Source organism: Heteronotia binoei, chromosome 5 (genome assembly GCF_032191835.1).
Source record: "Heteronotia binoei isolate CCM8104 ecotype False Entrance Well chromosome 5, APGP_CSIRO_Hbin_v1, whole genome shotgun sequence".
NCBI classification, from domain to species: Eukaryota; Metazoa; Chordata; class Lepidosauria; order Squamata; family Gekkonidae; genus Heteronotia; species Heteronotia binoei.
Window position 1 is genome coordinate 21192800 of NC_083227.1, and position 23447 is coordinate 21216246.

Consider the following 23447-nt stretch of genomic DNA (forward strand, 5'->3'; position numbering starts at 1 on the left):
GCATGCATTGTATTTTAAATTTTCGTATCTTTTAAGAAAGTTGTAACCCGCCCTGAGCTTGCTGCGTGGGGGAGGGAGGACTAAAATTTGAAAGAAAGAGATGAATGAATGAATAAGTTTCCTGGTCAGGAAGATGTTAACATAGCTCCTTTCCCACCCGCCCTGGGCCACACTTTGGAACCCACAAATTTGATAGTTTACCTGAAGTGGATTGGACCAGTTTATTGGAGCGTGACAGGCAGTATAAATGAAACATCAGACTCCCTTCAATATACAGTGAATGATGAATGAATGACTGAAATGAGCACAAGTGATTGCATGGGTGCAGTGACTGGGTGGAACAGCTGTAATACAACAGCTGCTATTGGCAGCCTCCCAGGAGGAATGGGCAAGGAAAGGCCTGCTGGGGGCACAACATCACTTAGCACAGAACTATCTCCTGGTAGGAAAAATTCAAGGTCACCTAAGGTTGCCAACTCCAGGTTAGGAATTGCTTGCAGATCTGGGAAGGGCAGGGTTTGAGGAGGGGAGGGACTTCGCTGAGGAATAATGCCATACAGTCCACCCTCCAAAGCAGCCATTTTCTCCAGGGAGACTGATCTCTATAGTCTTAGTTGCGATTTCAGGGCAACTCCAGGCCCCACCTAGAGGCTGGCAGTTCAAAGGTCACCCAATTAAAATGGCTGGCAGAAAGTTCAAGACTGGCAATCTCTGCTCTCGCATCAAGGTAAGCTGACGCTTGTTGCCTAGATGCCGATAAAAAGAGTTATACCTGTCCTCTACAAATTGGTCCACAAATGACTTTTCATCATGACAACTGAAGGAACTTCCTTGTCCAGTAGAAGTATATCTCCCTGCACTGAAACTATGCTTTCAGAGCCTGTGTATGGGTTATCCAGAAACAATAGGCTGACTATTTGGAGAATGGTGATGGGTTTTTTGCTCTGACTACTGAGGGGTGAGGAATGGGGCTTCTCTCGTAGATGTCTTAGCATTCTCAGTCTGACTGCAACAGCCTGATCACTCTTCTGTCTTAAACTGGGATTTGGGGTTCCCTTTTTCCCCACCTTGCTCCTTTTAGGCCCTATCGTCCTCATTTTCACTCACCTGGTCCTGCACCCAAACCCTTGCAATATACCTCCCGGAGAATCTGAGTCCCCAAATGCCTGCCAGGAGCCGGGTGGCAAAGGCAATTTCCCAGGAAGGCAAGGAGGGTGGGCCAGAAGAAGAAGACTGCAGATTTATACTCCACCCTTCTCTCTCAGAGCAGCTCGCAATTTCCTATATCTTCTCCCCCCATAACAGACACCCTGTGAGGTGGGTGGGGCTGAGAGGACTCGCAGCAGCTGCCCTTTCAAGGACAGTCTCAGAGCAGCTCACAATCTCCTTTATCTTCCCCATAACAGACACCCTGTGAGGTGGGTTGGGCTGAGAGGACTCTCATAGCAGCTGCCCTTTCAAGAACAACCTCTGCGAGAGCTGTGGCTAACCCAAGGCAATTCCAGCAGCTGCAAGTGGAGGAGCGGGGAATCAAACCCGGTTCTCCCAGATAAGAGTCCACACGCTTAACAACTACACCAAACTGGCTCTCTCGATGGGAAGGCATCTCCCATTGCTGGGCTTCTAGAAACGAGCTCGGTGTATTTAACCCCATCCAGCCTCTGGCGGGAAAGTTGCAAGGTGGGAATGAATGACTTGTCTTGGAGGCTGGGATCTCGTTTGCCTCAGTGGGTCTTTCTCTAAGGCCAAAGTTTGAGTCCAGTGACACCTTTAAGACCAACAATGTTTAATTCTGGGTATAAGCTTTTGTTCGCATGCACGCCTCCACTGATACAGAAGCGTGCATGGCCAGGAAAGCTTATATCTAGGTCTTAAAAGATGCCACTGGACTAAAAGTTTGTTCTGTTGTTTCAGAGCAACACGGCGACCCACTTGAATTTTTTCTCTAGGGCCGGAGGAGGAAAAGGGATCCCAAAGATTAGTGCTTCTGTATGTGGAATTTCCTCTCAGTCACCATGGATAGCAGCCACTGATAGACTTATCCTCCTTGAATCTATCGTATCCTATTTTATAAGAACATAAAAAGCCCTGCTGGATCACACCAGTGATTCATTTAGTCTAGCATCCTGTCTCCCACTGGCTGATCAGTTCCTCTGGAAGGCCAACAACAGGGCAGAGAGACCGAGGTCTTCCTCTGATGTGGCCTCCTAGCTCTGGGATTCAGAGGCTTGGAGCCTCAGAATATGAAGGTTCCCCTGTCACCATGGCTAGTAGGCACTGACAGACTATCCATTCCCTCCTTTGAATGAATCTACCCATTCCCTCCTTTCAAACTAACTATTCCTACGGCCACCACTGTATGTTAGCCGCCCTGAGTCCGCACGCAGAAAAGGCGGGATAGAAATTTAAAGTAATAAAATAAAACGAAATAATACCCTTTGGCAGCCAATTTCATACTTTAATCAATTGTTTAATCACAGAACTGCGAAGGAATATAAAACAGGCAATAGTCCCTAGGGAACTACAGGGGGGAAAAGAATGAATGGAGTTAGATTTTTTTTTTTAAAAAAAAACATAGTTAAGAATGTCGCTCAGAAACACACAAAACTGTTTGGCGGGGGGGAGTGCAGTTTAAATGTTTAAAAGCATATTGTGAACTCTAGTCATGCTCTCGATAATGTCTGTCACGAGGTTGATTCCTAAAGTGTAGCTTTCCCATTTGCGCTTAATAAATGCTTTTCAGCATTTCCCCCTGTGAGGCAAAGTGCCCCGGGCTGCCCCCCTCAAGGGTTAATATGAATGGTAAGGCGACTTGTTCGATCCTGCAGCTGTTCCTAATTGGTCTCTCAGCCCTCCACAGCCTTTATCATCTTCAAGGCCAGAGCTGGAAAAGTGGTAATTAGCTTCTCGGGAGCACCTGCGGCCTACAGGAGGGGAGGGAGGAGGTCAGGAGTGATGAGGTAATTTTTCTCTCTGGAGGGTTCCAGCAAGGCTGAATGTGCTGATTGGATGTCATCGTCACCTGATGCTGCTTGGCCAAAAAAACGATAATCGAGTTAAGAACCTGGAAAAGAAGGTTCGCTTGGATTCTGACAGACTGAAAGCCAGGACTATGATATGCTTATATTGCAATAGATGGCAACATAGAGGACGCATCAGCTGCGCCCTTTGACTCTTGGACTTAAGGTTTGTGCCACCTAATGCAAGTCTAAAATGGATTGCAGAAAATGTGTTCACTGTGTTAAGCAGTTAAGATGGTTTTCTTGTTTTTCTGCTGTATGACTGTAGAGGACTGTGTTGCCAGGAGAATTGATTTTTGTTTTGACCGAAATAAAACTTCATAATATTTTAATAAAATAAAAGGTTCAGTTACTTGCATACAACAGCTCCAAGGACCCACAGGGTTCAGCTTTGGACTCCTTGGCAGGGGTAGTTTTTTTTTTTAAGGAACATAGATAACATAGCTCAGAAATACAAAAAAACTGATGGTGTGTTTGGCTGGTGTGTGTGCAGTTTAAAGGTTTCAAGGCATCTTGTGAACTCCAGCCATACTCTCAATTGTCTGCCATGTGGCTGGTTCCTAAAATGCAGCAAAATACACACAGAGTAACCCTGCTTTGGATTGATATTAATGTTTTGTATTTTAATTTCATGTGAATGTGAGGGATTTTCCCCTCATTACTCTTTTTGCTCCCTGTTCCCACCTTATGAAAATAATATGGCTTTTATGTTCTTAAGTTGCATAGTATCTGCCTTTGTCCCTAGTTTATTTGCACAATTCTTCTGTTTCTTTGCTTCACTATATTAATCTCCTATATTTTTAAAAATATTTATTACCAAGAGACAATACACTTCCAAATACTGTAAATTGTGAATGTGTTTATCTTCTCCAGGGTAGGCCCACTGTCCCCAACTTTCCTGTTCAAGAACTTTGATCCTGTAGTTAAAGTCCTATTAAATTCTCTGTTCATAAGCTCCTACATTATCTGTTATACTGCCTGTGCCAAGCACATAACTATGAGGAAAGCAATTGCCATTGTACAAATATGCTGTGACAACAGAAAGGTCATTGTCCCTTTAAGGTGATGTTCACAAATTTTCCTTTTAGTAGCTCATCCAATAATTTGACAATGCTTCTTAAATAAAGAATGTCTTCTTTCATAGCAGTTCCCTAGAGAATGTTTACCTGTATAGCAAATTTTGTCGTGGAATTGGCTTAAACATTTCAAACGGATACAGATTTTGCTCTTATATACGGGGAACAGTATTTTCTTACATAAAGAATCTATATTCTGAACAAGTCTGTGTCATCAAAATCCATGTTAGAACTATTTAAATAAGAGAAGCCATGTTGGATCAGGCCAACGGCCCATCAAGTCCAACACTCTGTGTCACACAGTGGCAAAAATTTTTATATACACACATACACTGTGGCTAATAGCCACTGATGGACCTGTGCTCCATATTTTTATCTAAACCCCTCTTGAAGGTGGCTATACTTGTGGCCGCCACCACCTCCTGTGGCAGTGAATTCCACATGTTAATCACCCTTTGGGTGAAGAAGTACTTCCTTTTATCCGTTTTAACCTTTCTGCTCAGCAATTTCATCGAATGCCCAGGAGTTCTTGTATTGTGAGAAAGGGAGAAAAGTACTTCTTTCTCTACTTTCTCCATCCCATGCATTATCTTGTAAACCTCTATCATGTCACCCCGCAGTCGACGTTTCTCCAAGCTAAAGAGTCCCAAGCGTTTCAACCTTTCTTCATAGGGAAAGTGCTCCAGCCCTTTAATCATTCTAGTTGCCCTTCTCTGGACTTTCTCCAATGCTATAATATCCTTTTTGAGGTGCGGCGACCAGAACTGCACACAGTACTCCAAATGAGACCGCACCATCGATTTATACAGGGGCATTATGATACTGGCTGATTTGTTTTCAATTCCCTTCCTAATAATTCCCAGCATGGCGTTGGCCTTTTTTATTGCAATCGCACACTGTCTTGACATTTTCAGTGAGTTATCTACCACGACCCCAAGATCTCTCTCTTGGTCAGTCTCTGCCAGTTCACACCCCATCAACTTGTATTTGTAGCTGGGATTCTTGGACCCAATGTGCATTACTTTGCACTTGGCCACATTGAACCACATCTGCCACGTTGACGCCCACTCACCCAGCCTCAACAGATCCCTTTGGAGTTCCTCACAATCCTCTCTGGTTCTCACCACCCTGAACAATTTAGTGTCATCCGCAAACTTGGCCACTTCACTGCTCACTCCCAACTCTAAATCATTTATGAACAAGTTAAAGAGCATGGGACCCAGTACCGAGCCCTGCGGCACCCCACTGCTTACCGTCCTCCACTACGAAGACTGCCCATTTATACTCACTCTCTGCTTCCTATTACTCAGCCAGTTTTTGATCCACAATATACTGAAAAAGGGAACAGATAACAAAAACATACAAAAAATTAACAAACCATGAAGTTTTTGTATCTGAAATATCTGAAGAAGTGAGCAGCGACTCACAAAAGCTCATACCCTAACCCTACCACAAATTCTGTTAAGACTATAAGGTACTACTGGACTCTTACTGAAATAAAGTGAGTTCAGCCAACTCTTAATCAACCAAGAACACTTTATTGCAAGAAGAAACAAACAACACATCCTGAGACGGGAAGCTGGGTTGCACCCTAGCAATTATCATTCACACATTATATACACAGTGGCTGAGTTAGCAGGCAACAGTTATTCCTATTGGCTTACTCCATAAGCCTTCATTTGCATCTCTTTGTTGCAAGTTGTTACATGCCTAGCGTCCTGATTGGCCAGTTCTTTCAGGCTTCAGGATCCTGGTTTGCAAGGAGTGCCTTGTCTCAGGCTCAGGCAACAAGAACCCAATGAAACGCCAGACATAACACTTACTCTTTTCTGCTATAACAGACACACTAACATGGCTACCCATCTTAATCTATCTCCATGAAGTTCTTGACAGGTACCCACATATTGTTATTTTGAACTAAAGAGTGCAGTTGGACTACAGAGCTCAGAGCAACTCTTTCCCTTATTATCCCCTTTCTTTTGGAAATGAGTTAAATAACTGACAGCAGTTTCCAGACCGAAAACCCCTTGCTAGGGTTGCCAACTTTGCTTTTCAAAATGCACGCCAGTCTAACTTGTTATTTCCCTTAGTCAGCAACTTGATGTGCAGAAATCAGCGGAAGCAGCTTTTCTAGGGTTGCCATTCCCCAGGTGGATGTCAACAACCAAAACGCTGCACATAAGCATTGCACACATTTATGTCATATCAATGAGTAAATGTATACCTTTCACATATATACAATTCAAACTCTTTCAGTTTCCAACACTATTTGTCCATAGTCCATAAACAAAAATTGATATCCAGTCCGGATGCTTGAAATTCCACAAAGAAACAGGTAGGCACCAACACCTGCTGTATTCGTATATTCCAGACACAGGTAGTACCGTGAAGACTTTATATTCTTCAGGCAATGATCCTCTTGTTCAACCAGTGCGGCGACACAAGACTGGCTAATATGTTTCATTTACCACTCCCACTGGCCGCATTAATACATTAGGAACCCGTGCTAAAGCAACAGCTCTCATACAAATTATTCTTCAGCTTCAATATGAACGTTTGCAGTTCTACATGAACACACTGCAAACATACATACTGAAGTTGAAGAATAATTTGTATGAGAGCTGTTGCTTTAGCACAAGTTCCTAGTGTATTAATGCATATTAATCCGGGTTCCTAGTGTATTAATGCAGCCAGTGGAAGTGGTAAATGAAACACGATATTAGGCGGTCTCGTGTCGCCGCACCAGTTGAACAAGAGGATCATTGCCTGAAGAATATAAAGTCTTCACGGTACTACCTGCGTCTGGAATATACGAATACAGCAGGTGTTGGTACCTACCTGTTTCTTTGTGGAATTTCAAGCATCCATACTGGATATCAATTTTTGTTTATGGACTATGGACTTTAAAAGTATTGGAAACTGAAAGAGTTTGAATTGTATATATGTGAAAGTTATAAATTTACTCATTGATATGGCATAAATGTGTGTAATGCTTCTGTGCAGCGTTTTGGTTGTTGACAGTTATCTACACGCTGTGGTTTTTTGTTTATATTAATTCCCCAGGTGGGGGCAGGGGATACCCCAGTTTGGAGGTCCTCCCCCCGCTTCAGGGTCATCAGAAAGCGGGGGGGGATGTCTGCTGGGCACTCCATTCCCTATGGAGACCGATTCCCATAGGGTATAATGGAGAATTGATCCACGGGTATCTGGGCCTCTGGGGGAGTTGTGTTTTGAGGTAGAGGCACCAAATTTACAGTGTAGCATCCAGTGCCTCCCCTCAAAACATCCTCCAAGTTTCAAAAAGATTGGACCAGGGGATCCAATTCTAGGAGCCCCCAAAGGTGTCCCATCCTTCATTATTTCCAATGAAAGGAAGGCATTTAAAAAGGTATGCAATCCCTTTAAATGTGATGGCCAGAGCTTTGGAGTACAGTTACGCTTGTCCCAACAATCTTGCTCCTGGCTCCACCCCCAAAGTCCCCGTAATTGGACCTGGCAACTGTAAGTTTTTCACAGCATGGAATGGGAATTGCTGGGGTGCAACCTAGCTTCCCGTCTCAGCCCTAGATCAAGTGGGCAGCCGTGTTGGTCTGAAGCAGTAGAACAAAGTAGGATTCAAGTTGCACCTTTGAGACCAACAAAGTTTTATTTAGAATGCAAGCTTTCGTATGCATGCATACTTATTCAGACAAGGGGATAGGGTACAGTGGGCTGAAATACATTTAGTTGGTGGGTTAAGAGTGTAAACTGATACAAAGTTAGGATCAGAACAAAATAGGAGTCAAGTTTCACCTTTAAGACCAACTTAGTTTTATTCAGAATGTAAGCTTTTGTGTGCTCTAAGTACACTTCATCAGACAAGGAATCCGGTACAGTGAGCAGAGCCACACATAGCTGGTAGGCAGTGGCTCAGAATGCAAAATGGTACAAATCTAAGATCCAATGACAGAATAGTAAAATTAACAAATTGAGCAAACCTTTGATCTGAATAGCATGAACATGCGAAAGCGATAAAACAGTAATATGTCAAAATGTGAGGATGTCTGTTAATTATTCTATTGTTATAAGTCTGGGCCAAAAGGAAGGCATTTTTTTTCCTGAGACAAAATTCCTGAGATAAATTTCTGAGATAGAAATTTGTTGATTTTACTATTCTGTCATTGGATCTTAGATTTGTACCATTTTGCATTCTAAACCACTGCCTACCAGATAATTTTACTATTCTGTCATTGGATCTTAAATTTGTACCATTTTGCATCCTGAGTCACTGCCTACCAGCTATGTGTGGCTCTGCTCACTGTACCGGATTCCTGGTCTGATGAAGTGTGCTTAGAGCACACGAAAGCATGCGTTCTGAATAAAACTAAGTTGGTCTTAAAGGTGTAACTTGATTCCTATTTTGTTCTACTACTTCAGACCAACACGGCTGCCCGCTTGGATCTATCTACATGAAAGTTAGGATCAAATGGGGAAATAGTGAAATAAATTGGAAGACCATTTGGTCTTAGGCTTCCCAATCCCCAGGTCCCAGAGGGGGATCCCCCGGTTTTACAGGCTTCCCCTCTCCCCCAGCCAGCTGGCTGGCGGGGGAAGCCCCACCCCCAGAGCCATCATGCACCTCCATGAATGATTCCCATAGGGAATGATAGGGTAACCGTATCTGTGAGTATCGGAGGGCTCTGGGGGGGGGCTGTTTTTTGAGATAGAGGCACCAAATTTTCAGTATAGCATCTAGTGCTTCTCCCCAAAATACCTCCCAAGTTTCAAAAAGATTGGACCAGGGGGTCCAATTCTATGAGCCCCAAAAGAAGATGCCCCTATCCTTCATTCTTTCCTATGGAAGGAAGGCATTTAAAAGGTGTTCAGTCCCTTGAAATATGATGGCCAGAACTCCCTTGGAGTTCAATTGTGCTTGTCACAGCCTTGCTCCTGGCTCCACCCCCAAAGTCCCCAGATATTTCTTGTATTGGACTTGGCAATCTATTTGGTCTGGATAACAATAAAAGGTAATAAAAGTTGCCTGTTAATTGCTGTTGCTGCAAGTGGAGGTGCAACTCGTCTCAGCCCTAGTGGGTTATTACTTTCATTGGGGAAACTGGAAGGAGTTAAAGACACCGAGTTGTGATTTCTAGAGAGGCTTCCAAATCCTACATCCCGGGTCAGCCTTTGCAACTCGCAGTGAGCGGGGCAAGAGGTGCGCCTTGGCCGGAGGGAGGGGGCCACTCGAGGGCTGCAGGGAGCAGGGGAGGGAGCGGAGGAATAGGGGCGCTGAAGACAAGAGACCAGTGGCTGGCTGGGAAAAAGAAGCCGCTCTGCAGGTCGAGGAGAGGACCGACTGACTGTCTTGCTCAGGAGCAAGCTTAGAGGGAAAACTGCTGGGAAGGCTCCGACAAAGCTTACTCCGGAGATTTCTGCTGGGGCCATTTTGTTTGGTATTCTGTTCCTAAGGCAGCCGGCCCACAAAGGAGGCTCTGCAAGGAAGGAATAGCCCTCTCTTGGCTGTGTCCGTCCCCCCACCCCCCCGCTTTCAATTTCCCACCCCGAGTTGTTCTCTTTCCAGGAGGACAGGTCCCCTCCTCCTGTCCTCCCTGCGTGTCCTTTTTCTGACATTTCCTTCTGCTCCTCTATCTGTGTTTTGCAGAGGTAGCAGCTCACAGCACGAATTCCTTGTTTTGGGATTGCTGATGGTGGGCTCTGCTTGGCTCTGTACTTCTCAGGGTGGGTGGTGGTTGAGAGTGTTGGACTAGCATCTGGGAAACCTGGGTTCAAATTCCACTCAAAACATGGATGCTTGCTGGATGACCTTAGGTTAGTCACACTCTCTTTCTAACCTTCCTAACAGTACGGCTGCCAAGTCCAAGTCAATAAATATCTGGGGACTTTGGGGGTGGAGCCAGGAGCAAGGATGTGAAAGGCATGACTGAACTCCAAAAGGAGTTCTGGCCATCACATTTAAAGGGACCACACACATTTTAAATGCCTTCCATCCATTGGAAATAATGAAGGATGGGGGCACCTTCTTTGGGGGTTCATAGAATTTGCTAATGAATTCCAATTAAACAAATTCTTGTTGGGGCGGTTCTAAGCTTCTCACCTAAGGCTCTACGCTTTAATTATAGCAAAAGTTATCTTCTGCTATATACTGCCAGGAAAATAATTTAAGGATAGCTATAACCAATGTCCCCTCTAAGCTGCAGAGTCTTGTGAGCAAAAATTCTACTTTCTGAGCTACCGGTATGAAAGTTGTGACTCGCTACTGCATAAATTAGTATGCTCTGGGGTCATCCTTCCTGAGCTAAAACAAAAAGGTGTGAGCTGGAGGCTAAAAATCTGTGAGCTAGCTCATGCTAACTCAGCTTAGAGGGAACACTGGCTATAACACTCTGGGATAGCCTGTTTACAATCCAGAATATCCTGCCGACAGCCAGTAATTAAGCTTATCTGTTAAGTATAAATCAGTTGAAGCCAGCCTGAAGCAGACTGTTTAACTGCTATTGTGGAAGAAGGAAAAGGCAAGTAATCAAAATGAAGAAGTCCTATGAAGAAAGGTTGAAGGAGCTGAGCATGTTTAGCCTGGAGAGGAGGCGGCTGAGAGGTGATATGACCACCAAGTACTTGAAGGGCTGTCATATAGAGGGTGGTGCGGAATTGTTTTCTGTGGCCCCGGAAGGTAGGACCAGAACCAATGGGTTTAAATTAAATCAGAAGAGTTTCCGGCTCAACATTAGGAAGAACTTCCTGACTGTTAAAGTGGTTCCTCTGTGGAGCAGGCTTCCTCAGGAGGTGGTGGGCTCTCCTTCCTTGGAGGTTTTTAAACAGAGGCTAGATTGCCATCTGACAGCAATGAAGGTCCTGTGAATTTAGGGGGAGGTATTTGTGAGTTTCCTGCATAGTGCAGGAGGTTGGACTAGATGACCCTGGAAGTCCCTTCCAACTCTATGATTCCAAGTACAGGAGAAGAATTCTGGCTCACCATCACCATCCACAATTCTTGAGGCACCAGTCTCTAGCTAAAGTTGACCACAGTTCTCAAGATTCTGTAGTGTAGCTGATTTCACATCTCCTCATGAAGGAGCTACAGAAACTTGAGGACTGTGTGTTTTGATGAATTACATACAAATTGACTGTTGTATACAAAATATTAGGCTGATGAAGATTGCCTATTCTAAACATTGGCCAGATCTGCCAGTGAGTAGCATCAGCTGGGCAGTTTCAGTGAACGATTTATTGGCATAACTGCACCAGCTTGCAATATCTAAGATTTGGGCAGCTTTAGGAATGATGATTATAGCTGAAGCCCATTGAACTGATGTTAGCATAAGGAAATTAGGTTCTGTTGACATTTAGTATCGGATCCGGAATGGTCCCATGACGTATGTAATGAATATGGACTCTCAAATTAGCATTTGTCCTTATCAGAAAAGGTTTCCATCTGTCAGACCTGCTCTAATTCTCATATGCAGAAGTATTTTGAATTAGATCAAAAAATGATTCAAAGGACCTTTTAAGTAATGCACACCCAAGGGACAACTCAGAACAACTTCTCCTTGCTGGAAGAGCTATAGCAACCTAATGACTAGTTTTCTTAAATCATTAAATGGTGCAACTTGACTCCTGCTTTGTTCATTAAATGCATCTGTCTCTGCTAACTCTCAGCCAATTGGTGAGATTGTTTACAGTAGCATTCAGCAACTGGCAACACCTTGGAAGTGTTAATCCTGTGAACAAGGCAAAAGCTCAAAAGGGAGAGGATGAAGTAAAAAGCTCAAGAAAGTGATGAGTAAGCACAAAGGACTCCATGGAGTTGGAGAGGGTTGGTGGCTCAGTGGTAGAGCATCTCCTTGGTAAGCAGAAGGGTCCCAGGTTCAATTCCTGGCATCTCCAACTAAAAAGGAATCAGGTAGTAGGCATGAAACACCTCAGCGTGAGACCCTGGAAAGCCGCTGCCAGTCTGAGACAATACTGACTTTGATGGACCCAGGGTCTGATTCAGTAGAAGGCAGCTTCATACGTTCGTATGAGTGCTTGCAGTTTTGTTCTGTTTTTCTTTTCTTCAGAGTGCAAGAAAGGAAAGAATACATCCATTATGCTTGGGTATCCTCAGTGTTTCCAGACAGTTTATTAGCTGACAGTGTTTTAAAAAAAAAATTATATCCATACTTGTGTTAAATTTTTAACTTGCAATATTAAAAGACGTAGAAACTTTTGTATTGTGGGTAGAGGAATAGTTTTTAACCTTTAATCTGATGTTTGATGTTTCCCTTTGGAGCAAGGGTGGCCAAACTTGCTTAACGTAAGAGCCACATAGAATAAATAAATGCCAGATGTTTGAGAGCTGCAAGACGGAAGGAAGGAAGATAGAGAGGGAGGAAAGGAGGGAGAGGTAGAAAGGAAGCAACTTTGAATGTGTTCTCTAAACTGAGGCTGGCTTGGCTTGGAGAAGCGATTTAAAGAGAGAAATGCCTTCTCCAAGCTGGCTGATGGGGTGGGGTGAGGCAGGCTTCGAAAGCCACACGATGTGTGTGAAAGAGCCACGTGTGGTTCCCGAGTCACAGTTTGGCCACCCCTGCCGGGGTACGAAATATTTTTTAAAAACAACTCTCATTGGATTCTCCCTTTGAAGTTCCGTTATAGGAGGACTGCAAATTGAGGTTTTTGTTTTGAAGCAGCCCCCTTTTGTAACACCTTTGTGTCACACATATCCATCAGCCTGATGGATTTTTTCCTCCAGTGCATCTGATTAAAATCTCTGACTGACTCACAAAGGCTTATTCTGGATTGAATTTGTGTTAGTCTTCCGGATGCCATGGTCCTCTTTTTATTCTGCTGCCGGAGACCAACAGGGCTACTCATGTGGGAATTTGCAATGAGGGTTTTGGGAAGGGAAGTAAAGGTGGCTCCATTTGCTGCCTTTCTGCTCACAGTGGGGCAGCAGCTTTCTCAAAAACAGAATTTCATATCTATAGCATCAATAGCTTTTCCCGTCTCGCAGAACATCCTCACTCTGAATATATATTCATCCCCTTCAGGTGCCAGGGCTGCAGGAGGAGCTGTCTGCTGATTTTCCCATCTCAGACCTGAAACCTCCAGAGAGCCTGAAGATGGCGTTCCCTATAGAGGTCAAGCAGGAGGGTGACTGGGAGGCCAGTTTGCTAGGTAAGATGTTGTGTCCCTTGGTTAGTAGACAGTCAAGAGACTTTGTGATTATAGTTACTCTGGTGCAGTAAAAAACCCACCAGTCTGCAGTGACGAATTCTGGAGAAAGGACTGAGAATGCAATTAGAACTGTTGTGAGTGGGAACGTGCAAGGACTTGTAGGAGGCATAAGGACATAAGAGAAGTCATGTTCGATATGGCCAGTGGCCCATCCACTCTGTGTCACACAGTAGCCAAAACCCAACTGTCATCAGGAGGGCCACCGGTGGGGTCAGAACTCCAGAAGGTCTCCCAGTTTCCCCCACAAGCACCAAAAAGACAGAGCATCAGTGCCCCAGACAGAGTGCTCCATGTATATCTTGTAGCTAATAGCCGCTAAGAGACCTCTGCTCCATATATTTATCCAGTCCTGTAGCTGCCACCATTTCCTGTAGCAGTGAATTCACATGTTAATCACTCTTTGGATGAAGAAGGACTTCCTTTTCTACTGATCATCCGTTTCACTGAGTTCTTGTACTGTGAGAAAAGAAGAAAAGTAATTCTTTCTCTACCTTCTCTATCTTATGCATAATTTTGTAAACCTCTATCGTGTCACCCCTCAAGTCATCGTTTCTCCAAGCTAAAGAGCCCTTTCTTCATAGGGAAAGTGTTCCTTCCCCTTAATCATTTCAGTTTTTCACTTTTTACAGTGCTATAGTATCTTTTTTGAGGTGCGGCGACTAGAACTGTACACAGTATTCCAAATGAGACCTCATCATAGATTTATACAGGGGCATTATGATACTGGCTGATTTGTTTTCAGTTCCCGTCCTAATAATCCCCAGCCAGGGCCAGCACATGGGAGTAGGCCAAGTAGGTGGCCGCTTAGGGCGCCCCTTGGCCTAGGGGCACTACAAGGCACCCCTTCTCCCCACACCGCTGCCATCCTGACTTTGCCGAGCTCTCCCGAGGCTCAGGCCTCAGTAAAATTGGGGTGGGGGGATGTGACATCATAATGATGTAATCAGAGCGTGCACGGAAAAAAGAGGGGGTGCAGTAGCAGGGTCCGCTAGCACTGGGCCTGTCCCCAGCATAGCATTTGCCTATTTTATTGCAGTTGTGCACTGAATCGACATTTTCAGTGAGTTATCTACCATGACTCTAAGATCTCTGTTCTGGTCAGTTACCATAAGTTCCTAGGCTTTTAGCTCCCTATTTCCTCTTTTTAACTGATCCTCACCAAAGAAGAGCATTCATGCTGGCTAGATTTATTGCATTACCATCGGCCATCCTTTTCGGAAGATACCACAGAATCCCCCGCAATCTTAGACGATGCCCTTGTAGTCAAGGAGTCATCGAAACGGTCCCTCATGTTCTTTTGGACTGCCCTTTTTATAGCAGTCCACGTGCAAGATATCTAGATGCACTGCTTTCTGACCATCAAGACCTTTCTGACAATGCCAAGGTTCGTTTTTTACTCCACGGGAAACACAACTTTGTCACTACTCACGTTGCTTGCTTTTTACAGGTTGCGATCCAAATCAGAGAGGCTTTTACTCATGCATAGCCTACTGCTATTTTATGTCATTTAACTTTTGCTGTTTTTTTAAGGTTTTATTATATTCTATAGTGTCACTGTTGGTTTTAAAGTATACTGTATTCTTGTATTAATGCCAATAAAGGTCTATGGTATGGAATAAGAACAGAGTACCCCACCAAAGTGTATGTATTTTATTTTATTTATTTTATTCGATTTTTAGCCTGCCCTTCCCATAGCTCAGGGCGGTTTACAGTTGGTATTTTTGCCTCCAATGTGAATTACTTTGCACTTGTCCACATTGAACCTCATTTGTCACGTTGATGTCCACTTGTTCAGCCTTGACAGATCCCTCTGGAGCACCTCACAGTCCTCCTTGGTTTTCACTCCCCTGAACAACTTGGTGTCACTTGCAAGCTTAGCCACTTCACTGCTTCCTCCCAACTCCCATCATTAATGAACAAGTGCAAAAGCAGTGGACCTAGTACCGAGCCCTGTGGTATCCCACTGTTTACCACCTTTCCCTGAGAAAACTTCCTATTTATATGTACTCTGTTTCCTGTTAATTAACCAGTTTTTAATCCACAAGAATAGTGGTCCTGTTATCCCATGATTGCTGAGTTTACTTAGGAGCCCTTGATGAGGAACTTTTATCAAAAACTTTCTGGAAGTCTAGGGGAGAAGCATCCATTAGGTCACCCTTGTCCACATGCTTGTTCACCCCCTTCCCCGCAAGAACTCTAAAAGGTTAGTGAGACAAGATCTTCCCTCACAGAAATTTGCAGATGATACTAAATTGGGAGGGGTTGCAAACACAGAAGAAGACAGAAACAGGATACAGGATGACCTCGACAGGCTGGAAAACAGGGCTAAAATCAATAAAATTAATTTTAACGGGTAAATGTAAAGTTCTCCATTTAGATAGGAAAAATCCAATCCATGGTTATAGGATGGGGGAGACTTGTCTTAGCAGTAGTATGTGCGAAAAGGATCTAGGGGTCTTAGTGGATCATATGCTGAGCATGAGTCAACAGTGTGATGCGGTGGCTAAAAAGGCAAATGCAATTTTGGGCTGTATCAACAGAAATATAGTGTCCAGATCAAGTGATGTGATGGTATCTCTTTACTCTGCTCTGGTAAGACCTCACCTGGAGTATTGTGTTCAGTTTTGGGCACCACATTTTAAGAAGGATATAGACAAGCTGGAATGGGTCCAGAGGAGGGTGACGAAGATGGTGAGGGGTCTGGAGGCCAAGTCCTATGAGGAAAGGTTGAAGGAGCTGGGGATGTTTAGCTTGGAGAGGAGGCGGCTTGAGAGGTGATGTGATCACCATTTTCAAGTACTTGAAGGGCTGTCATATAGAGGATGATGTGGAATTGTTTTCTGTGGCCCTAGAAGGTAGGACCAGAACTAATGGGTTGAAATTAAATCAAGAGTTTCCGGCTCAACATTAGGAAGAACTTCCTGACTGTTAGAGCGGTTCCTCAGTGGAACAGGCTTCCTCAGGAGGTGGTGGGCTCTCCTTCCTTGGATGTTTTTAAACAGAGGCTAGATGGTCATCTGACAGCAATGAAGATCCTGTGAATTTAGGGGAAGGTGTTTGTGAGTTTCCTGCATTGTGCAGGGGGTTGGACTAGATGACCCTACAGGTCCCTTCCAACTCGATGATTCTATGAATCCATGCTGATTCTTTCTCAATCGCTATTGTTCACCAGTGTGCTTACTAATTTTGTTTTTAATAATGGATTCCACCAATTTACCCAGTTTTGGCACTAGACTGACCGGCCTGTGATTTCCTGGATCTCCTCTGGAACCTTTTTTAGCTGCCTTCCAGTCTTTGGGAGTGGAAGCAGATTTTAGTGACTGCGTATCTTTGTCAGAAGATCCACAAGTTCACATCAGAGTTCTTTCAGTACACTTAGATATACACCATCTGGGCGTGGTGATTTATCAGTTTCTAATTTGTCCATCAGCCATAGGACTCAGGTCTTCCCTTCCAAGATTGGCAGTTGTGGAGTGGGCAAATCTTCCCTTAGTAATCCTTTTACCACCACCACCCTGGGTCATCCAACGGCCTCACTACCTCCCCAGCTAGTTTCCAGCTACTAATTTATTTGAAGAAATTTTTATTAGTCTATGTTTTTTGCAATATGTTCCTCATAGTCCCTTTTTGCCTGTCTGTTCACCAACTAGTATTTTATTTGCCAAAGACTGTACTCTTTTTTTATTTACCTCACTCAGACTAGCCTTCCACAGCTTAAAGGAGTCTCATTCCCCCCCACCCCGCACACACACATGGTTTCCTCTTCCCCTTTCTTCAAAGACCTCATTGTCTCTCTTCTTTTGCTGGTTCCTTCTGTCCTTCTAGGGTTTTCAACTTCCAGGTGGGGCCTGGAGATCTCCTGGAATCATAACAGAGCTCCCAACTACCATCATCACCCCCCCCCTTAGGATTGCCAACTCCAGCTTGGGAAAATTCATGAAGATTTGGGTGTGGAGCTTTGGAAGGGCTAGGTTTGGGGAGGGAAGCAACCTCAGCAGGTATAATGCCATAGAATCCACCCTCCAAAGCAGCTGTTTTCTCTCAGGGAACTGGTCCCTGTCGTTTAGAGTTCAGCACCAATTCCAGGTGGTCTCCAGCTCCAAGATGGAGGTTGGCAAACCTAGTTCCCATTGAGGATATGAAGTCTATGGCGTTATACTCTTCTAAGGCCCTTCCCATCCTTAACCCTCCTCTCAAATCTCTAGAAATTTCCTAACTTGGAGTTGGCAACCCTGTTTCCTTCCTACCCAACAGTCAGCCTACCTTTATCTGCCTAAAATCTCGATAACCCAAAGAGGAGTGCTGGATCAATGATCTGCTTCTCCTTGTGTCCAAGGAGAGCCTTTGTCAGCTTCTAAACCCATCTGCCATAGTGGTAATCACAGTAGGAGTGGATTTTTCTCTCAGCATGCTATGTGATTGACTCAAGGTGCAATTCTGCTTTTATTCTGGCAGGTCATGGAAAAATGAGTGAGGAGGAGAATCGTCTGCAGGGAGGACCAAAGCAGAGTGAGCTCAATGGGGTGTCAGTTGCTGCAACAGAAGGAGTTGTGTTACGTGGAGCAGAACTTCGTGAACTACGTAGCAGTTGGCAGAAGCCAGAAAGCTGTGCTAATTTTCGTCCAGTCACCACACAATCTCTTTTGAGAAACGAAAGTTCAGTTGAAGCATCCTCCTGTGGGAAAGAAACGGGAGACGCTCAAGGTGGGGAAAATATCGGTCAAAGCTCCATCTTTCTGAAGATCAAGCCAGCCCGCAAAAAAAATAAAACCTTTGTATGCCTGGAGTGTAGGAAAAGCTTTGTTTCAAATTCGGCTCTTTCTGACCATCAGACCACCCATACAGGCGAGAAGCCACATCAATGTACAGTTTGTGGGAAGGGCTTTGGATATAAAGTGCTTCTCGTGAGACATGAACTATGCCATGTGGACGAAAAGCCGTATAAATGTTTAAAGTGTGGGAAAACCTTTGGTACCAGTACCATCCTCTCAGACCATGTAAGAATCCATTCAGGAGAGAAACCCTATACTTGCATAGAGTGTGGGAGAGACTTTGTTAAGAGACATCATCTTCTGAGACATGAGAAGACCCATACAGGAGAGAAACTCTATCCATGCTCAGTGTGTGACAAAAGTTTCAGTTGTAGGTCCAACCTTACAATCCATGAGAGGACTCATACTGGAGAAAAACCATACAAATGCTCCGAATGTGGGAAAAGCTTCAGTCAAAAATCACATCTTGGAACTCACAAGAAAATCCACACCGGAGAGAAACCACATACCTGCTCACAGTGTGGGGCCAGTTTCTGTCAAAGATACAAGCTTCTTCTACATGAAAGAACACATACAGGAGAGAAGCCTTATCGATGCTCAGAATGTGGGAAAAGGTTCACTCAGAGTGCTCACCTTTTTGTACATGAAAGAATCCACACTGGAGAGAAACCGTACAGATGCTCGGAATGTGGGAAAAGCTTTCGCTGGGAGGACAGTTTGACGATGCACATGAGAAACCATGCTGGAGACAGACCATACCTCTGTTCACTTTGTGGCAAAACTTACAGTAAGTCATCCCACCTTATACGGCACAGGGAAACCCATACAAGAGAGAAACCACAGCAGTGCACAGACTTGAACAAAGTCCACCCAGAAGCACCAGGAGGTCCTATACAGAAGAATCCGTGCAAGAAAGACAGTCCTGCAATGCACAAAATGTGACAGTTTTTCATTTGGAAAGTAGCCTTTAAAAACATGAGAAAAAACGAACATGGTGGAGAAAACCATATGAGTGCTTAGCCTGTGGGGAATTATTTTAATTTTTTAAAATTCTTTTCATTTATGGAACATAAAAGACTGCACATAACAGAAGACATAAATATGTAGGCTCTGGAGCAAGTTTTCGCTGAACATGTTGTTAATCTGTCAAAGGATATGCACAGGAAAGAAATAAATATGATCAGGTTGTGGGAAAAGCCTCAACTTCAGTCCATAACACACATACAAGAATGAGCACAGGTAGGGGGAAACAAGGGGAAACTCTGAGAAGGGGTGTGAAGGAAACGCCTTGCCACTACGTTTCTAATAAGGGAACAAAGTTTGAGTCCAGTGCCATACTTCATCAAATGCACACAAAAGCACACATCCAGAATTAAACTTTTTTATTATTATTATTATTATTGAGAATTTTTGCATTACAGAGAAGAAACAATCCAAAAACTAAAAAGAAAATCTACAAGCAGTAAAATCTTATTACAAACATAGAACCACATGACCTAACTTATCAGGGAACATCGTGACTCAATATGAGCACATCTTATGAAATATCTATAGTATAGATGAATCAAAAGAGAAGGGAAATCGCACCTTACAACATAAGCCACACTCTATATTCATTATTTCTAGGCAAAAATTTATTTTCGCTGACATAATCTACGACAGGATTCCACACTTCCTCAAACAACTTCTTATCTAAAGGGAGGACCGATGCAACAAAAAATGATTTCGTACTTGTGACGGAACCGGCCTGATTCTGCCTTCAGACCCAGTCCCGTCAACTCCCTATTGAGTCGCCAACTCCTGGAGGGAGCTATTTCTCCTTCAGCCACTAGGGCTCGCTGCCACCACCTGCTCAGTCTACGGGTTCGGATTGAGAGGAACAGGACTCCCAATCCCCCTCTCCAGCTCTGAGGCCAGGCCTCGTCCTCTGCCACCCTGTACTTGGGGTTCACGGAGACCACAGCACTTCTTCGGGGAACCCCTGGAGGATTGGCACCTTATCCAACCACAGGCCTTTCCCCGGGGCCCCCTTCATAAAGCGTGGTCTAAAGCAGTTGGGGATCTATGTGGTACAGAGTTTGACTGCCAGCATTCAAAACAGTAAAAATATTTAATTAAAAGAGAACAAGAAAAGAAAAGAAAAACAAAACAAAAACAGTTGCATGTAAAAGTTTAGCACAGCACAGCAGAGCAACCAGCATGACAAATAAAAGGTTGATTTAAACGCATCCTACTGTCCCTGGTCTAAGCTTGCCCTTCCTTGTGGATGACTTACTCGGTCTGCCTGCCTGGGGTTCTTTTCCTCTTGAGTAGGCCTCTCCCACAGGCAGGAGCCCCACACTAGCCACCTCTTCCTTTTGAGCGCCAGCTGAGAACTGAACTTTTCCCACCTCACTCCAATAAAACAAAAGAACTTCCTGCCCCTCTAGGAGGCTTTCCCCCTAGAGTTGATGGTTTAACTCCAGAAGGGAGGGGGGGGGAGTAAAGGGAAGACTAGGCCGCAAAGCCTGCCTAGCAGTTTCATGTTCCCTCCCAACCAAGCATCATCATGAACTAAGATGGCATTTCTCCACAGTACTATTTTATCCACGAAACAGATTTCCCATATTTTCCCTTGCCACTTTTCTACTGTTGGACCTCTAGAATCTTTCCAGCATGATGCAATAACTAAACAGGCTGCCGCTTAGAATTAAACTTGTTGATCTTCTTCGTGGTCTCTGTGCAGTCCCACACATGAGCTTAACCATCTGAGTAAACAACAAATCAATACGGTACGACACTCTGTGGGTTGCTCCTCTAGGTCTATGGCGGCTGCGGTGGCACTATGCAGGCATGCTTGGTTATGCTCATCAACCTTACAACCAGACATAAAGGTTAAGATTGAAGACCTTCCTTTTGACGGGCAAGGACTCTTCAACGCAACCACTGATGACATCCTAACTACAGTGGACGGCAGCAGAAAAAGGGCAAAAAGGCTGGGAGTCAATCAGCAACAGCCTTAACCCAATAGACAGAGGCCTTGGAAGACACCTTTCTTCAAACGTCCTCGTTCTCCTAGGCAATCAGACTACTGGAAGCGTAAGGCACCTCCACCTAAACAGCCCTTCCATCAACGCCAACGACCTCAGCCAACCAAGAAGACTGCTACGGCTACAAAGCAGTCTCTGACTTGGTTACCCTGCCACCACCACCACAACATCCAACTGCATCCAGACTCCTCCCCTTTCTTCCTGCATGGGAGTCAGTAACAACAGACTCTTGGGTGCTAAATATTATCCACAAAGGTTACTCCATAGAGTTCGTTTCGCCCCCGAAGAACCTTCACTTCATACCTACCCCCCCCCCCGGCTCTACAGGAAGAAGTCACCACCCTTCTGGCCAAACAGGCCATAGAGCCAGTTCCACATCAATACCATCGCACGGGATTTTACTCCCGATACTTCCTAGTTCCGAAGAGGGATGGGGGACAGCGCCCAATATTGGATCTTCGCGAACTCAACAAACACATACAATACAAAAATTAGTGCCACCGCAGCCGCCATAGACCTAGAGGAGCAACCCACAGCGTGTCGTACCGTATTGATTTGTTGTTTACTCAGACGGTTAAGCTCATGTGTGTGACTGCACAGATGACCACTCGAAGATCATAAGTTACAGGTAAGCAACCTGTTTGTCTTAAAGGTGCCAATAGACCCCCAAAAATTTTTCTTGCGTTTCACCAATACAGATACCCACCTGAATTTATAATAAGGACTACAGCTCTGTTTGGTAGCACCTATTGCAGGAGAGCCAGTTTGGCGTTGTGGTTAAGTGTGCGGACTCTTATCTGGGAGAACTGGGTTTGATTTCCCACTCCTTCACTTGCACCTGCTGGAATGGCCTTGGGTCAGCCATAGCTCTGGCAGAGGTTGTCCTTGAAAGGGCAGCTGCTGTGAGAGCCCTCTCAGCCCCACCCACCTCATAGGGTGTCTGTTGTGGGGGGAGAAGATATAGGAGATTGTAAGCTGCTCTGAGTCTCTGATTCAGAGAGAAGGGCAGGGTATAAATCTGCAATTCTTCTTGTCCTGAATTAGGGACTGAATTCAAATTCTGCATCTTCATAAATGGACTCTCTACAGTCTCAGACTATTTCTGCCTCTGTGAAGTTCTTTTGAAGGAACAGTAACCTTGAAATATGTCACTGGGAGGTTGAAATGTTCCCCCAGTGGTCTCTGAAGTGATTTTATTGCCTGCCTCGTGTCCATTTACGCTTTTGCAGAGAGGCTGTTGTATTTGTCCAATGCAGAAGAGCAATGTTGACATGATGGTGTTTATTAGGATGAGTAAATGGATGGCCCCAAAATGGTGGTGGTAGAAAGTGTTGTCAAGTTGCAGTTGGTTTATCATGACCTCATGGCGTTTCCAGGCAAGAGATATTAGAAGGTGGATTGCTATTGCCTGCCTTTGCCTAGCAACCGGGGTGGAATTCTAGCAGGAGCTGCTTTGCATATTAGGCCACACACCCCTGATGTAACCAATCCTCCAAGAGCTTACAAAAAAGAGCCCTGTAAGCTCTTGGAGGATTGGCTACATCAGGGGTGTGTGGCCTAATATGCAAAAGGAGCTCCTGCTAGAATTCCACCCCTGCTAGCAACTATCTACTCTCCCATCTAAGCACTAACCAAGGTGGGCCCTGCTTAGCTTCTGATTAGATTGGGCTAGCCTGGGCTGTCCAGATCAGGACAATCAGAAGAGAACCAGGATTTCGTTAAAGTGTGCCGACCTTGGAATGTATCAAAAGTTTCTGTTCGCAACGAATTGTACTTGTTCCTTTTCTATAAATTGATTTAGACCTTGACCTTGTGACTCTTAGATAACTGCCCAGCTCCGGGGGAGTGAAACAGTGCCTACCTTGACTCCTTTTGGGTTCCTAGAGCCATGGTGTCTAGCAACCAGGTAGTTGCAATCCATTCAAGTAGAGTCCTTGATTTGCTCCTGGTGAACATGGGGAAGATGAACTTCAGCTGTCTCTGCATCCTCACTTTAGCCTGACCTCAAGTCATCTGCTTAGATCACCATCAGTTGACATAATCCATCTGAGATCTGGTTGGTCTAAGGGCCCCAAAATCATGTTGGATCTTACCAGTAAAGAAATTTGCTTTTTGCTTTGTTACTAAGTTTTTGAGCTTCCTGCTGTTGAGCTTCAACCTTATTAACATAAGAGAAGCCATTTTGGATCAGGCCAATGGCCCATCCAGTCCAACGTTCTGTGTCACAGTGGCCAAAAAAATCAGACACCATCAGGAGGTCCATCAGTGGGGCCAGGACACTAGAAGCCCTCCCACTGTGCCCCCCAACCACCAAGCACCAAGAATACAGAGCAT

The 23447-nt window shown here is 44.6% G+C and overlaps 1 protein-coding gene across 4 annotated transcripts; it reads left to right on the plus strand.

Moving 5' to 3' along the window:
* Positions 1–2894: 2894 nt before the first annotated feature.
* On the plus strand, positions 2895–19280 carry LOC132572203 (zinc finger protein OZF-like). 4 transcript variants are annotated; one of them, XM_060239039.1, is made up of 3 exons: positions 2895–3186; positions 13126–13252; positions 17768–19280. In XM_060239039.1, the coding sequence occupies exons 2-3, from the start codon at positions 13198–13200 to the stop codon at positions 19024–19026; spliced, it is 1314 nt and encodes a 437-aa protein (XP_060095022.1). In that variant the 5' UTR covers positions 2895–3186; positions 13126–13197; the 3' UTR covers positions 19027–19280. The 4 variants fall into 4 exon arrangements, with proteins under 4 accessions (XP_060095022.1, XP_060095024.1, XP_060095023.1 ...); XM_060239041.1 differs by lacking the exon at positions 2895–3186 and adding an exon at positions 9230–9290; XM_060239040.1 differs by lacking the exon at positions 2895–3186 and adding an exon at positions 9267–9664.
* The last annotated feature ends 4167 nt before the right edge of the window (positions 19281–23447 follow it).

Bases quoted from the DNA above. Each gene is read 5' to 3' on its own strand.
- LOC132572203 (XM_060239039.1), top strand. From the start codon at position 13,198: ATGGCGTTCCCTATAGAGGTCAAGCAGGAGGGTGACTGGGAGGCCAGT. The intron at 13,253-17,767 runs GTAAGATGTTGT...TTATTCTGGCAG, and splicing joins CTGGGAGGCCAGTTTGCTAG to GTCATGGAAAAATGAGTGAG.